This window comes from Anopheles aquasalis, chromosome 2 (assembly GCF_943734665.1).
Source record: "Anopheles aquasalis chromosome 2, idAnoAquaMG_Q_19, whole genome shotgun sequence".
Lineage (NCBI taxonomy): Eukaryota > Metazoa > Arthropoda > Insecta > Diptera > Culicidae > Anopheles > Anopheles aquasalis.
The window spans coordinates 64,652,479-64,668,949 of record NC_064877.1 but is presented as its reverse complement, the minus strand read 5'-3'; the positions used below and the strand labels follow the sequence as shown (position 1 = coordinate 64,668,949).

The 16,471-nt window shown below is 46.4% G+C and overlaps 1 protein-coding gene across 1 annotated transcript; it reads left to right on the top strand.

The window, feature by feature from the left end:
• Positions 1-489: 489 nt before the first annotated feature.
• Positions 490-1,352, top strand: LOC126576436 (angiopoietin-related protein 1-like). Its single transcript, XM_050237707.1, has one exon. The coding sequence runs from the start codon at positions 490-492 to the stop codon at positions 1,348-1,350; it is 861 nt and encodes a 286-aa protein (XP_050093664.1). The 3' UTR covers positions 1,351-1,352.
• The last annotated feature ends 15,119 nt before the right edge of the window (positions 1,353-16,471 follow it).

The window sequence follows — 16,471 nt, the reverse complement described above, 5'->3', positions numbered from 1 at the left end:
GTTGACGATAAATCCACATACGCCTACGCCTCCTAAAGCAGTGTTTTGATAAGCACACTGCCCATTTTCCCATCATCACACATTACCTACCAGAACTATCACCGTGATGGTACATCTCCAAAACATGTTGTTGAATTGGTGTTTAACTGCTCAAATCCATAAGAACAATACTTCAAACCAGCGAATGGTATACATTTGATCCACCCTTAAAACCGTACAAACGTAGGAAGCAAATGTGCTATCATCCTTGGCTCGAAGATAGCATATGCGAGCACGGGGCACAAATAGCAGAGCGAGCACTGGCTAATGTAGCACACACGATACGGTTCTCAAGCGAGGAAGATCCCAGGTCTGCGAACAGTGTTCCAAGTCATGTGTTTAATTCTATGGATCCTTTTCGTAGCCAGTGTTGCTCCAACAAGAAGTGATGAGTGGGGAGGCTTAAACAAAACAGCTTTGCCTGAAACATTGAACTCAACCAATGGTTTCATGTTTGAGTTGCTGATGAACAAGCTGGAAAGCATACAGCGTGATATCCAAGTGCTTCAAGACTCTCAGAATGGCCTCAAACGGGATCAGAAGCAGCTGCGCACAACGGTGATGAGCAAACTGAACGAAATGCAGCAAAGCGTCACTCTACTGACTCTACTACTAAATGAAAGTCTACCAACAACGACACCGGCGCTTCGCGATCTCGCGAGATTCAATGCAACATCGTACCGATCGTGTGTAGATGCACCAATCAATGCATCCGGAAAGTATCTCATAAGACCGACGGAATCGGAAAGTGAACCCTTTCTGGCGTATTGCGAACAGGGTGTGCTCGGTGGTGGTTGGCTTGTGATACAGCACCGATTCGATGGATCTGTTGATTTTCTACGCAACTGGAACGATTACCGGGAAGGATTCGGTAAGGTGGGGAAAGAGCATTGGCTCGGATTGGAGCGGATACATCAGCTTACATCGGCACACCCCTGTGAGCTACTAATCGAACTAAAAGATATTACACAAAAGAAAATTTATGCAAGGTACGATGCGTTCGAAGTTGCTGACGAAGAGGACGAGTATCAGCTGAAAACCCTTGGCGCGTTCAGTGGACCGATGAGCGATTCGTTGAGATACCACGAGGGTATGAAATTCTCAACGTTTGACCGTGATAACGACGAGCATCCGAAAGGTAACTGTGCGGTGGACTATAAAAGTGCCTGGTGGTTTCGTGGATGCTACCATTCGAATCTCAATGGAATTTTTAAGAACAATGGCACACATTTTCAAACCATGACTTGGGGTAATGTTGTATTTTTCAATGGCAGAAGTTATTCCAGAATGATGATTCGACCATTGAGATAAACTCATATGCGTAATCTTCTTGTGAGTACTTTGAGGATTTTTAATCACAAATATATCTGGTATGTGTTTGCCTAAGTATGTTTCACTTCAAAAGAATAAAAGGATATTTAGGTAGGTCCGAGTTGCTTGATGATCCGTTATAGGATAAAGAGGATAAAGCATTAATAACTCTCTGTAATACTTATCTGTAAATAAAAAAAAATCTTTTACTTTAATGTACTTTTCTCGGCTTGCCCTTAAAATGTGCTACATAAATCCTTGATAATCGAAGGTATCGTATCGTATCCTCAAAAGGAAGAGACCATCCCCTGGACGTATTTAGGGTTTGCCTTCTCGCTGTTTATCGCCCGACACTATGGCCACGATCTGGCCATCACCGACCGTTATGTATTCTTCTTTGCTTCACAATATTTCTCGATCAGTGACACCCTTGTCGACTGGAGCTGGTCTGGATAGTCAGCAACTCATCACCGGCTCCGTTCCATCCCTTGTGGGTTCCTCGACGCTCGAACTCCGCTGGTTCCATTCCACCAGCCACCAGCCAAAACCATTTGTTTAATTTTCCGCTCGATTTGTACTCGTTCATCATGCGCCATAATGGTTGAGGATGGAGTGATTGAAACAAATGGTCGTTACAATGGCCGGTGAAATACCATGGGAGGGAAAGGCCATCTGGTAGGCACGTGGCGTAGTAGGCTACCCAAATTCGCACACAAACACACTGCAATACGCACACAAACACCCGGTACATTGGTACACCAACGGGAGGATCAATTAATTTTCGCTTCTGTTTCACTTACTGGTTTCGAGTGGCAGTGGAGCGAGCACCGGCGGAGGCCACCACAGAAAGCGAAGGATCACGAGCATCACGGGGAAAAGAAACCGGAGGAGGGTGCAGAAGTCGAAAAACCAATATTTGATTACTTTCCATTCCTTGCGACAAACGATCCCATGCTGCGACTGCCTGTATCTACCGGCGTTGCTCGTTGCCCGACCATTTCATCCGACGGCGTATCGTCGTATCATCTCTCTACAACAGACAACACCGGCTGACAACATGGCGCTGCGATGCGTCATCGTGATGAGGGGCAACAGGGTGAGACTAAGGGGAGAAAGAAAAAGGGAATGGGAAGACAAACTGCTTCCGATGCCGCACACAGAGAAGAGAAGGATCGTTGCTGCCGCCGCCGCGGCTGCTGGCTCTGCTCGTAAATTACCGTCATTAAAAATGAAACTTTTTTTCTCGCTTCGTTCATCCAAACCGCGACCTCTGCTTGACAGCCTGCGCTCAGGGGACACCATGACCGCGCACCAGCAAATCGATAATCATGCGCGAGGCGCGAAAATCGTTTCATTCAAGCACTCCTGCGGAGCTTGCTGGTGGCTGTGCCGCGAAGCTTCTGAGAACTATCATTTTGAGCTGATCTCTAAAACAACTAGCACCAGACCGGACGGGCAAATCAAACATACAGCATCGCCGTGTCCTTGGTACCCATGGTGGTGCGCTAGGACACAGGGTCAGGCCCTAGGCCAACCAAAAGTTAATTAATGGGTCCTTGAAGAAAGTTTCCGCTTGGCGTGACCTGCCGTTGTGTCGTCGGTCACCGCAACTTTGGCCCAAAATCCTAGTCCACTACTCCAAAGGAAAACACAGCTCTCTTCAGCTCTTTATCATGATTACGGCCTCAAAACGATGGCCAACTGGAGGGCTTTTTGGCGCATTAGTCGATACGCTATTGCCAACTCACACTCCAGCTAGCGCAATGAATCTTTGGCTTGATTGTAGCAAACTTTTCGAAGGATCTTCTCGAAAAACAAAGAACCAGACAGACAGTATCAAGAGCAACAGTATGAAGCGACAGTAACCGAATGGGAAACTTTAAAACAAAATGTCGAAGCTACATGTTACTGTTATCCTCACAACATAAGCTCCATCAACGCTGATTATGGGTCTGTTTAATCTCAATTAGTCACTACACACAAGAACCACAACTGGCACTGTTTCATGTTCATCGGCATCGTTGCAGCTTGAAGTATCCGGGACGATTCCCCGTCGTTCCTTAAAGCGTTGCTGTTGCCGTGTTAAAGGATCAAGTTTGAATTCTGTTCCGTTATAGGCACTGCGGCTCTGGAGAAATGAGTTACTTTTATATTGCATACGGAAGAATAAGGGACTTGGTTCCGAGGGGGATTTTCCATATTGTTTATTTAGGATGCTGATATACGAGTTTTATCAAATTTAATGCAAACAGAACCACATCCTTTAAAGCTACCAAGAATCAGAAGGAGAAATGAAATTTAAATTCCCCCAGATCTGAGCTCCGTCCTCCAATTCTCAATAACATTTCCACTGAAGCATCGCACTGAAGCGTATTTCAAAACACAGCCACTACTCTATTTCCTAGACTCGAGCGTTTGAATTGAATCAGCGTAGAGCTGTACCGGGAATTCGAGCAAGCAATATTCGGTAATGCGAGCAGTTTTCATTTCATCGATCCACCATCAAACCACCCAACCGCACGACATCCCTGCACGCCCGTCCTTGTCGAGTCGGGGGTCGAGTCAGGATAGGTAAAGTTGGCATCCCACGATATCCGATACACCACCGGTGCGTCTGTTTGATTTGGAGCTCGCTCGCTCTCAAGCTATAGCAGCTAGCAGCTCGCGGCTATGCCTTTATGTATGGGTGGGTGTGTTTGTGTGCATGAATTTTACAAATCATTAATAGCGGGCTTTTCCGTGGAACCGGAACCCGGCTCTTGCCAAGGTCGTCCGCGAAAAAAGGGCTTCCCAAGCGAGAGAGAGAGAGAGGAGAGCGAGGGAAAAGAGTTGAACGAGGGAAGCAAATGGAATGTGAGCTTTGGAGCAATGTTTACCGAGCACATCAAACGATTCCGTCACTGGGACAAGGGTGATGGGGTTAGGTGGCACCGTGAGGGAACCGTTGCCGTCGCCGTCGCCGTCACCATCGTCGTCGATGAAGCTTTTGATGCTGATGAAGTCGGAAAGTAACAAAGTGGTTACCGGAAAATTCCTCGCCAAAGTGACAAAGCCTAATGCTTTCGGTATTTGGATGCGATGGATAAACGGAACGCGTACCGCCGATGGTTTTGCGGTTGGAAACATTCCCCAAAAACCCTCAAATGGAATGGTAGGAAGTGGGAAAGGGAACTTAGTAGAGCCTTAGTAGGTGTTGGTGGAAGGACTCTTTGCGCGCGCTTGAATTCGTTTAGAAAAATGAAGAGTTCATTATATTTTGAAGCTTAACAGACGATGAGTTTTGAGCCGAGCTGAGGCTGATTTTTTCATTTCATTTCCCGTCGAAACAGCGTAATTTCCTGCGGGAAACAAGACGGACCGGCATTGCAGCCGCTATTAGTCCAACTGTTTTTTTCTCCTCTTTGTCGTCCTTAGCGGAAATTACAGAAAAGAGAAGAAGGAGCTAGTAAGCGAAATAATTAGTGCTTATCACCCAACGGATTTTGTGAAAATACATTACTTGTTCATGTTTTTTCTCGAGGTTAAAATGAAATCGATACTGAGCCAACATGGCTGTTCAGTAAATGAATATTCTTACACTTGTATGTTTATCAACATCATTTCCAATAAGAGTAAATATCGGCGAGCTCCATTGAAAATGCAAGTATTTCAACTGTTTCCTGACGATAAATATTTTTTTTAACATATATAAGGACGGACGAGCCGTATGTTTAACGATAAATATTCTAAATCGATGTTGAAAGCTGTTTTTAATACGTAATCATTGCATCTTTTTGTACTTTATCGCTAACTGCAATGTTAACATGTACCAAAACCAAATAGAAGCCTTCAATAGCTCAAAATTAATGAAACAAACCAATTGCTTCCTAATTCAGGAACCACTGAAAGCGAATTAAAATTACCACATGACCCTCATGTGAGGTTGCACCCAAGCATGATTACATGATTATGAGGGTAAAGTGCCCACTTTTGACTACATGAGAATGAGAATACTATGTAATCTAGTGCAAATGAGGACCAGCAACGAGATTGGCAAACGATTTTCCGGAAATGTGGCAAGCTTCACCAACAGGCGCCCTCCCAAAAACCCACCGAAGAGCGATAGCGGTAAACCCAGTCGACCGCTATAGTACCCACGGTCACGGCACGAGCACGAATAAAACGCCCGCACGTGAGTCCACGCGTTGGTACATTTGGGGTGGTGAAAATCAAAATTTAATTGGAAACACGTCATTTGAATACTGACGATCGAGCCGAGGTTGCCCGACACCCGTGCCAGCAGTGGTACACCGGAAATTGAAGCAAGTGGAGCGTTGCCAATATCAATCAGACAATTTGGGTCCCTTTTGGAAGTCAGATGGTTAGCCGGCCGGTCGGTCACGTTCGTGTCGGGGTTTGGATGTAAATTAACGGAGGTTGTTTCGACTGAGTGACTCCCGGTGGATCTTTCTGGTTACTAGAGGTTTTAATTAACTCTCAAAATGTAGCTGAAAAGGCGTTGCCCGATTGATTAAATTTTGCTTAATTTTAGCATTAAAGTTCTTTAAACATTGTTACACAAACTTTTACTGAAATGACTTTATTATTTTTATGATTTATATTGGTTTGGTCAGGATTGCAGTGCCAAATCATATTTTAATGTAACAACCCTGTTTATTCTCCTTTTGAAAAATGAAACAGTTTTCATATTTACGAACAAAGACTGAATTTTGGAATGCCATTGTTATGGCAGCACCGTACGGCACCGCATTTCGTCAACGGCAAAGATAAACGGACCATTCTCATGGCAATAACAATCGACAATTGCGACAACACAATAGACTCGAAACATCAAAACAACTCGATGCGCGCTCGTCAGCGCTCGTCGCTCTCTCTCTCGGAAACGGAGGACGCTATGGCCTGCTCCGTGAAACACTGCTCCGTGCTTGTAGGCATTTGTCGTATCAATTTGCATGTTTTGTGTCGCTCTTCGCAGAATCCACTCGGCAGCATCACCATCATCTGTTTTGCAACGGTGAAACCATTGAACATTGTGCCGGTCTCTCTAGGCTTTCGCCATTCACCGAGATCCCCGTTATTTGCGATTCAGCCAATTCGGTGAAGGCAGCGCGTGTCGCGAGCGCTAAATGGCAAATGGCAGTGAAACAATCTCAAGCCACTTCCAAACCGAAGGCCAAAAGCGAATGTTTTCTGGGCTAGTACATGGTGGGTAAATGTATTGACATATTAACATATTTTCCTGCTACTCAGCGAACAATGACGTCAATGATGTAATGCTTCACGACCGCACGTGATTTATGCAAGAAGCGTCCGGTTCGTGAGATGTGATCTGACCAAAAATATTTTATGTGCTCCTGGGGCATCATAACCGAAAGCATTACAACTAATATTTTTACGAAGAATATAAACTGACAAATGAGGTTGATAACCAATTTTTACTGAAACAGCGAGTAAATCGCACGCATTTCTGCCTGAAAAAAACTTTATGAAGGATTTGAAGGTTTTACTTTCTATTTTACACATGCTTTTTTTTAATATTGCTTCTATAGCCTATACTATACAAATGACCGAAATTAATTACGCTACGACGTAGTTATGAACAACAACAAAAATATTTATGTGTTTTTGACATTGTCTGTGTCTTAGTCCTAAAGTAGCAATCAACTGAAACCAAAAACTTATGTTTGTATAGGATTTCCTCGCATATTTGTGGATAGAATATTAATTATGTAATAGAGAAGCAAAGGCAACTCCAAAACGGGTCGCCGCGCCGGGAAAACGAAATGATGGAGCTCCATTGCCGATGATGGAGGCGCCAGGTAACCGATGAAAATTTAGTGAAAAAGCAAATTTCCTGGGTTTTTAATAGATACTCCATTATGTGGTGAATGTTGAAATGTTGAAAAAATGCTTTTTCAATAAATTTTTCGAACACTATTACGAGCACAAAATAATTTGACCTTGGTTTAACGAATCGCTGTCAGATTTTCCTCACTGCATCACTACAGCGAAGTACAGAATCTCGCCATCAAACCGTGCTAGCCTATAAATTTTTGGTGTATGACGGGATAGGAACAAGAAAAAAAGAAGAACAATGGAAAGGGGAACATCAACTCGCCGGCTCCGGGTGCTGATGGAAGGTGGAAACAAAACAGACATTAATGACATTTCGTCACAAGCACACACAGAGACACAAACATTGTTTCAATTCATACGCAATCCCTTGTCCGACAGCCGGATAAGCGTCCTGGTGGTAGCTGAACCAGCACACCAGCAAGCAGTGCCAGCACCAGTCACCGAACCGACCGAATGGCCGAGACCCCCTCGGGAGCCTCCATTCCATGTGGGGCGTCACCGGCGGCGTCATGTGTACTGCCGCAGCGTGTTTTATTAGTCTCGAGCCGTGCCCGCATCGGCCAGCTGGTGACTGCGGTTGTTGCTTTTCTTGAGATTGCACCGCACCGTACCGCACCGGCATCCCTGTATTTGCACGCCTCTACCCGCCTCTTCTGGTCACCAGGGAGCTCCATCGCCTAGGGTAACGCCTCCAGTATGTGTGCCTCTGACTGTACGGTTCCCCCCCCAACCTCCCGAGGTGCACCTCTCTCTCTCTCTCTGGACGGCCAAGAGTTGAAATTCATTTGTCTGTTGCTGTGTGCGCGTAGTGGCCAACAGGGATCGTCCGATCCGGTCCGGTGGTCTCTCCCCTGAATGCCCAAAGCTCCTGTGGTGTGGAGTCGTCACTTTGTGCCGCTTTGTCGCAGCGGCCTCACCGTGTTGGCTTACTCATACGACGTGAAAACAAATAGCCAAGTCTTACTTCTTTCCCTGTTTGCGTAGCATGATTAGCACGATCGTCATGGTGAGACCCCAGTGGAACTGGCATCCTTTTTTGCTCTGTTTTATATGCAAAAACTCTGCTCTCTGGAAGCAGAATAACACAAGAAGTTCTCGCTCGCGACACAAAACTTGCTGACTTTTGGTGCACAAACTGACGACGAAAACATACATTTGACTTTTGCGCAGCCCGTAAACGAAATGAAAACAAAACAACAAATCGGAACCAGAAGTGCTACTTGAACCACATTGACATTTGAATCGAACGGGCAGATACCAAAACCAGGAACCACCAAACCGAAACCTTACTGACCGCTACCGGTGGGACACAACTTGAATCCAATTAAAGTAATGCTACCCTTTTTCCGGGGCTTTTCCGATTTATTGCATTAGTGGTGGCCCGCCCGTGTTGGTGTTGTGTGGTCGACCTCGTGCTGATCACACATTGTTATGCCACAGCTTTTTGTGGATCCTCTCATCCGCCCGAAAGCAGGGATGGAGATAATGCAATCCACCCCTCATCACAAACACCCCCAATCCGGCCCACAGAGATGGGGGTCGAGAAGGCTCGAGACAGCATCCACAGTGAGGGTGCTTGGTGATTTAATGGGAAGCCCAGTAGGGCGGTGGCGATGATGATTTTTACGATGATGGAAGTGACAAGCTTCCATGCTTCGCGTCACTCTGTGGGCGAAAGAGTATGTGTGTGATGGTGTGCTTGGCCCCAATTCTGAGGCGGATCGAAGGATGAATACATTCATGGCACGTTTGCAACGTAAATCACGTACCACTCCGAGGCAGATGCTCGAAGAAGGCCACAGCCGCCCCGAAGGACAATGCGAAACCGGTAGCCTCCATCACGGCCTGTCACCCGGGGCCCGGGGGTTTGGGCGTAAATTGAGTGAAACTGGATAGGCAGCGAGAGTTTTCCGTGAAGCGAGTGATCCGTATTGTTTTAAATCCGTTTATCACCTCAAGAAGTGTCAACCATTTTACACTCGATCACATTCCATCACTGGCGACATGTTTCGGTGGTGGACAACACGCTGAACAAGAGCTGAAACGATGAAGAGCAACGAAGGGAAGCGAATCTATGCAAACACATTGCATCCGGCAGTGCATCTCGAAGCGTAGCGTGCTAAACCGTTGCTTGCATTAAACATTTGCCTCGATAATTAGATCGTTACAGACGCGCGCATTATAGAGCGACAATCATCGTCTCAATTGCGGTTTAGCAGCTCGTGACCGTCTGCATTGAAATGGATGTTTCCATACATTACCGCCGGAATAATGAAGGCAATCAGCAGCAGCAGCAGCAGCAGCAGCAGCATCGCCACCACAGAACCCCTCTACCCAACTCGATCTGAGGATCGTCTTAAAGCACAATCAAGATGTACAATGCATTATTTAACGACGGTAGGTTCGCGATGCACGTCGACGTCTTTACCTAGCGCTGACGCACGCTGCTGCTGGTGCTGCTGCTTGTGCAATCGTGCCACGAGCCACGGACTCGGCGATTGGGATCCTTCTGACGCAATGTCTCGGCGCGAATATGCGGCTGGAAAGTGCAGGAAAAGTGCGAAAAAAAGTGGCTACCAATCGTTCGCGCGCGCACACCCCATTACATAAGTGACCCACTTTTCAGCACCATTCCGAATGTAAATATGCAATCTCGCAGTGAACCGGCGAACCGAACGGGAGGGCGTTTCGTTGGCCCGGCGCAATGTTTCCTTTTGGTTTTGTTACGGTTGAGAGCCGTCGGATGGAAAAGGTTAGAAAGGGGGGGTTTCTACATTGACTCGTTGGATGGGAGAAAGGTTTGAAGCAGCATAAGGCTGCTTCCGGGAAGTTGCATCTACCACTTTAGAAGCACAGAGAGTGAACCGAGCTAACAGAGTATGCTTTGAGATGCGATTCACTCGGTGCTGGAAGTTTTTCTATTCTTTTTTATTTTAGACTTTGAGTTTGAAAAATTGTTCCAAAATGGTGGTCCACACTCAGCACAGTATTTGCCACCGGTTCAAATGATTTAAAATATTTCATCCTTGAAAAAGTTACTCAGTATTCTATGAGAAATTAACAATTTGTACATCAAGCGTAAGTCAAAACATCGTAATTGAGGTAATTTAAAATATTCATCTATGATACAAATAATGCGATTTGGATTTTCTCTTTAGTTATACTTGAGATTTATTTCATTGGTTACCTTTGTCTCTGCGACTTATCGCCTGTATTCTTATCTATCTCTTATTATACTGTTATTCGCCAAGATAAAGTGTATTGCTCATTACCGTCCTATCGTTTTTATGCCTTCAAAGATAGCAGATAAATTATCAGAACTGAAGCGTGTGTTCAAGTGATTATAACATATGGCAAACACATAAAATGCTCTATCGATCTGGTGAATGATAATTATTATTTAGCTTATCGAGCAAAACAGTTCTAAAAATGGTTTAACAATCACTAATAATCGATAAATACCATTTGTAAACCATGTAAAACCGTGGGCGTCCTTTACTCCCAACACATTGCTTGCATAATCCTCCACCTAATGATTAAAAGCATTTCTGTCGCCACGAAAACCGAAGCCGCACTTAAACCCTGCTACTGCTGCTGCTCGTCGTTTGCTGGAATGTCATCTTGTGGCGCGGCTTAATTAACGGTTCCAATTAAATATGAAAACAACCCGAAAACGCACCACCGCACCCAGGCGCGTGGCCACACAATCTCATTCTCTCGGTGCTCAAAAGGGGCTCGCAAAGACAAACTATGCCGGGAGCAAAGCAGACGCTTCTACAAATAACAACGACGTTCGCTCGGTCGCTCGCTCGCTTGCTGGGCCATCCTTAAAACTCCCAGCACCATAATTATCCCTCGTGTTCCTTGGTGTCTCCGCGTATCGTATCGTCTCGTCGTGCGGCACAGTCCAAAGCGCGCGCGAAATGAGACCGAACCACCGTACTGTCACCATACGGCCGACGCCATTGCGCCTTCCGCCAGGCGTTGCGTTGCTCGGCTCAGCTCGGCACAAGCACAAGCACAGCATCGCAAAGCTGAGGTGCTGAGCCGGTATAGCGCTGGGTTGACTCATTAGGAGCGGATTAAAGAAACCACAATGACTTTCTAACGATTTTAAATGAAAAACCTCCTCCCGGAACCCACTGAATCACCGGGGAAACGGGCCTGGTGGCTCGGCTGGGATTAACGCAGACTTGATCACCGGGGCGCGTGCTGAGAGGATGATACGGGGAACTGTCGTTCGCGGAATGCTGTGACTTATGAGGACACGTGGTGTTTTGTGACACGTTCGCGGGACGCCGCTTGTGGGTGTGTCTTTTATATCGCGTCTGTTTTTGAGATCCGTAACAAATTGTGCCGTCGCTTATTCCGGAACAGCCACGTGGATCCGCTTTCGGCAAACTTCTTTTCGAAGTCTTTCCCGAAGAGCATTCTTCGAACCGGATATCTTTGATGGGAGCGCTTTCGAGTCGTTCCGAGGAATTGGTCGATGATGGCCGTTAAGGTATTCACCAGAGGACCTTCCCCCTGAATGATCTCGAGCAAACGTTTCCCAGAACCGAGAATCATGCCCATCGCTCCGTCTCATCCCTGCTCCATCAGAAAAATCTCGTCAAAATAGTAACTTCGACATTCGGTTATTTACTCTTTCACGCCATCAAGCTTTGATTTGCTGGCGAGCTTCTTTGCTGACCTGTTTCGGGAGTGCCCAGTGCGGAACATTGATTTATTTCATCTGCCAAACATAGCTCTCCGTCCCTTCCGCCGAGAACCGCCCAGGAATCACTCACCTCTGGTGGCAGCTTCCGAACCCGAGAGCCGGATGATGAATGGATGGCAATTTGTAGCTAAAACGAACCTCTTAATGATGGGTCATCCATCCGGTGCCCCATCCGTGTGAGTGTGTATGTGTCTGTGTGCGGGCAGCATCCCCGGGAGGTCGGGATGGTCGAGATTTTTGTGGGAAAAACTCCTTCTCGGTCCCTTCGGTGAGGCGTCACACCGGAAATGGTTCATCCTTTCCCTTCCTTTGGCGCGAAAGGGAGTACCGACGAGAGAGATATATTTAGTCCTCGCTCATACCGGATCTCGGTGCTACCTTCTGTTCGGCGCAGTGGCCGCGAACCGCGTGTTCTCGCTTGCACCGCAATTGGAAGCCGGAACGCTTTGCCGGAGTTCATTTGTCCACCGAGACGAGTTAATCTGGAGGCGTGTTACAGTGGAGTGGAGCATTTCTTTACAATGTTGCTCACCACTGCGACCGACCTGATGGTGGCTTACAGGTTGCCCTTTTTGCCGTTCGCAAGGTGGAAAGATGGAAGTCGAAAACTGGTTCGCTGCATCGCAATGGCCGGTGCAACCTTCCAGGAGAAAACGATAACGACGATCCCTTTTGCGGGCAGATTAAAGGGGCCAACAGGGCCAACGCTGCTTGTTCAACGGTAGCATGTTGCATGGCATTTCTGATGGAGCGAACGGAAGCAAAGATGGTGGCACTCGAATAAATATTTATCGTTACGCCCGGCCGCACCGCACAAGATTGTTTATGCATAATGATGAAAGTACTGGAATTGAATTAATTACCGGCGACGATTGCGCCCCTCTGCTTCTCTTCATGTGCTGCTACACTCCACCACCCCGCGGGTCTTCGATTCTCGCGGGATACAGCGGCGGCACCCGGTGAAAGATTAGAAAACATAATTTACATAAATCATTAAACCGTGAAGGGCTTGAGAAATGGTGGTTGGTGAATCATTCGAGGAAGCGTCTTAGACGGATTGCCATCTCCGACGCTCTTTCTTCATAAATTATTTCCAATTCAATTCCAATTTGCTCGCCGTGCGCGCGCGTCACCGAAGTGGTCCCAAAAGCATCCCGCCAGCCAGTCAGCAGCCACCATCCAATAAAGCATACTGGGGCGCTGGGAATAGTATTTCTAATTCTGTGCTCCCCGTGGGACACGTGCGTTTGTCCTTAGGACCGGATCGTGATCCCCGTACACGCCGAGCCACAGATCGATTGCCAGCGCAACATCCATTTCACATCATCCGGTCAATCAGCTCATCAAATTCAATTTCATTCTGCCACCGGTTGGAGCCACTCAATCGGGCTGCACTCGGCTGTGGAAGCAGTGTGGCCCCGGGTGCTCAGACAGTGCAACCGGATGGATGGATGGATGGATGGACGGATCGGTGCATCGTCGAGCAATTTCCTGCGGGGTTTACTTGCTGTGTTGCTGGCAAGCTGGATACGCTTGCACAGACCGGAGGACCGGGAAGGAAGGACGCAAGGAAGGTTCCCCGATACGTACTCGTACCACTTGGTGGCTCTTTGCTGTTTGTTAAAGCATCCTTCTCGTACCAGCCCTGAATGAGGGCATAAGTTTCGATATAAATAGAACTGCAGTGTAACACAGTTCAAGTGGTTGGAAAATACATTTTCTGGAAACGCGATTTCTTGCGACCGTAGTGTGAGGGCAATGATTGGACAAAATGTATCCCGGTCCCGGATAGATTGGCAAGCAATCGCCTCACAAAACGGCCAGCAATTGTGTGCCATTTTCCTGGCTAAGGTAAAACACACAATTTTCCATTCGCTTTCCAATTTCCCAACAGATCTGTGGCCGTTCGACGCACGAGCAAGCCAATCGTCTCCCCCTGTCATCGCGGTGATACGCTTGATTGTTGTGCGAACTAATCAAAAGTTAGGTTCTCGAAAGCGTACCGAGCGAGAGAGAGAGAGCGAGATCGAGATCAATCGTCCAATTCCACCTGCCAGGGAGCCATCCAACGTATCAATCAAGCAACAAAAGACCCCAATTCCCCGGCGGCTGGCCAGTCTCTACCGAAATGTTCATATCATTATCGTCCAGATATCGTAGCGCGCCGTTAGCGCTGCGCTCCGCATCGCCTCAGCCGCACATGCTGTGGTGAATGCTTTCCATTTCTCGCAAGGGGAAAAGGGCAGAAGGTCCTGTTCCTAGTGCTTCTCCTCCACCGGTGGCAGACGCTTCGGTGCGCTCTGGCAGCAGCAAGCCGAGAGGCGGATACGCCCCAAGGCAAACATTTCGAAAATACGGGGAATTGTGATCGAAATCGAAACTGCCATTAGCCGATGGGATAATTAACTGGTATTGGTTCCGTCGAAGGAAAGGCAAATGGATGCCTCGCTTCAGTGCTCCCCCCAGGTGTGGGACCCAAGGAAGGAGGCCTAGTCTCTCTCTCTGTCTCGTCGTGTCAGTCGTTATGTGACGCAGCATATTGCCCTGAGGCAATGAAACTCCTGGGAACGCAGAAGCAACCGACATCATCAACTTGGCTTTGTAAGCTTCGCTTTGAGTGATTCCCGTAGTCTACGAACTACGATCGCTTCATTTGGCAGGAATTGAAACCAATAGTTCAACTGAGATAGTGTGGAGTAATCAATCCATCGGGGGCTTTTGAAGCATTTTCTGGATCAACTGTTTTCATTAAGTATCTTCGTAGCTAGCGGAGCATCAGCAAAGGTCGTTTAGGGTACCGTTAGATAGCTATCTCTTGAGAAGTTTGATTGGCTGGTGAAAAGCGGTTAAGTCAGTTGAGTTGCTAACTGAATAACAATGATGATACAACAATAAAAAGCTTTTGTTAAGAGACGAAAACCATGGTACTCAATAATGGCTTGCAAATAGAACCAATGAAACTAAGCTCTTAACTCAGACAGCTGTACATCCAAAGCTCAGATCCGATTTATCTTAAATGGCTTATGGTTTCTCTTCAAGGCAGATTTTTTCCCTTCAAAATACAGACAAATCAAATTATTACAAGAGGTAAAATTATGAAGCGTATGAATGATCGATAATCATCATCGTATAAGAATAGCCTATTTTCACAAACAAAAGCAAATTCAATCAGGTTATCTCTTTTTTTAGAACGCTTCTACGTTGATATGTAATCTGAAAAGTGTACAGGCTGCGCCATACGGTGGTTATTTTAAAGTTAAATAACGCTGTCATTTTTCAACCGATTTTGGAAAATAAACCAGTTTTATTTAGGCTATTCTATGCCATTTATTAATTATTTATTAAGTCATCATATTAGGACTTTCAAATGACCGCCTTCATTCGACATACAAAAAGCAACCTTTTGTCGGGCATTTTGCATGATGATGATTTTGATGCATGAATGATTTTGACAATTTCAGCTCTAATATTTGCTACAAGTTGTTTCATAGCCTTCGGCTTGTTGGCATAAACCTTTCTTTTCAAATAGACCCACTGAAAAAAGTCCAGCGCCGTTAAATCTGGCGAACGAGGAGGCCACTCCATTGCACGACCGCAGTTTTCACTAGGAAACGATTTTTTTCAATATAAAGTGTTACTATTTCAATCGCTTTTTTAGTGTGAAATGATCCATTACCAAAATGGCATAGACTGACGTTTCCTTTCAGAAACATTCCTATTTGTCTCAATTCATTGAAAAATGACAGAGTTATTCAACTTTAAAATAGGTAACCATTGATGAAAAGTTCCGGAAAACCGGAAAAAGTATCCAAATAGATAGCTATTCCTGAAAGTATCACACTGTTTCTGATCAGAACGATCAGAGGTTTTAAACGACACCCGGAACAAACTAGCAAGAATGTGTTAAAAAGAAGAAAACCACTAACACGGTGAGCCAACCGCCACCACGTTGGGCTGAATTTTATGGTTCACTTCACACTCATCCGATTCTAACCCACACACTCACCCACATATAGGCGATAAATCATCGACCCGTCCATCCAGTCGGACAAACAAAAGGACTGCCGGAACTACAGGAATGGGCTGGAGAGTAAAAAAAACGGGAAAAAGATGCAGGATGTACAACGCACATAGGCATAAGCCGTAGAGAACGAGACGGAATTGGAATTGATTCCCCGGCGGCTGGCATGCATGGCACGGTCCCGGTACTCGTAGACAACGGATCGACAGGGGTTAACAGGCTCCGATGTTCTGTCCGATATCCCACCCGCTAAACCATAGACTCCATCCAACCCGAAGCACGGGGGGGTGCCTGGGACATTTTCATTTTATTTTTATTCCGTCACCGCACGTACTAACCCTCCACCCGGTCAATTCCGAGCACACTCGGGCACAGTGCGTGCGATGACCCATGAGGAGCACCGCTGGCATGCCCTAGCCCATCGAACGAGATATTGGAAATGGATATGCAAATTGAAAAAAAGGATTAGAGATGGTACGGCTGGGCAGTTCGGCGGGTGAAATAAAAGTAAATTGAAGTGGACA

Excerpts from the sequence above, each read along its gene's own strand:
- LOC126576436 (XM_050237707.1), top strand. The coding sequence starts at position 490 with ATGTTTGAGTTGCTGATGAACAAGCTGGAAAGCATACAGCGTGATATC.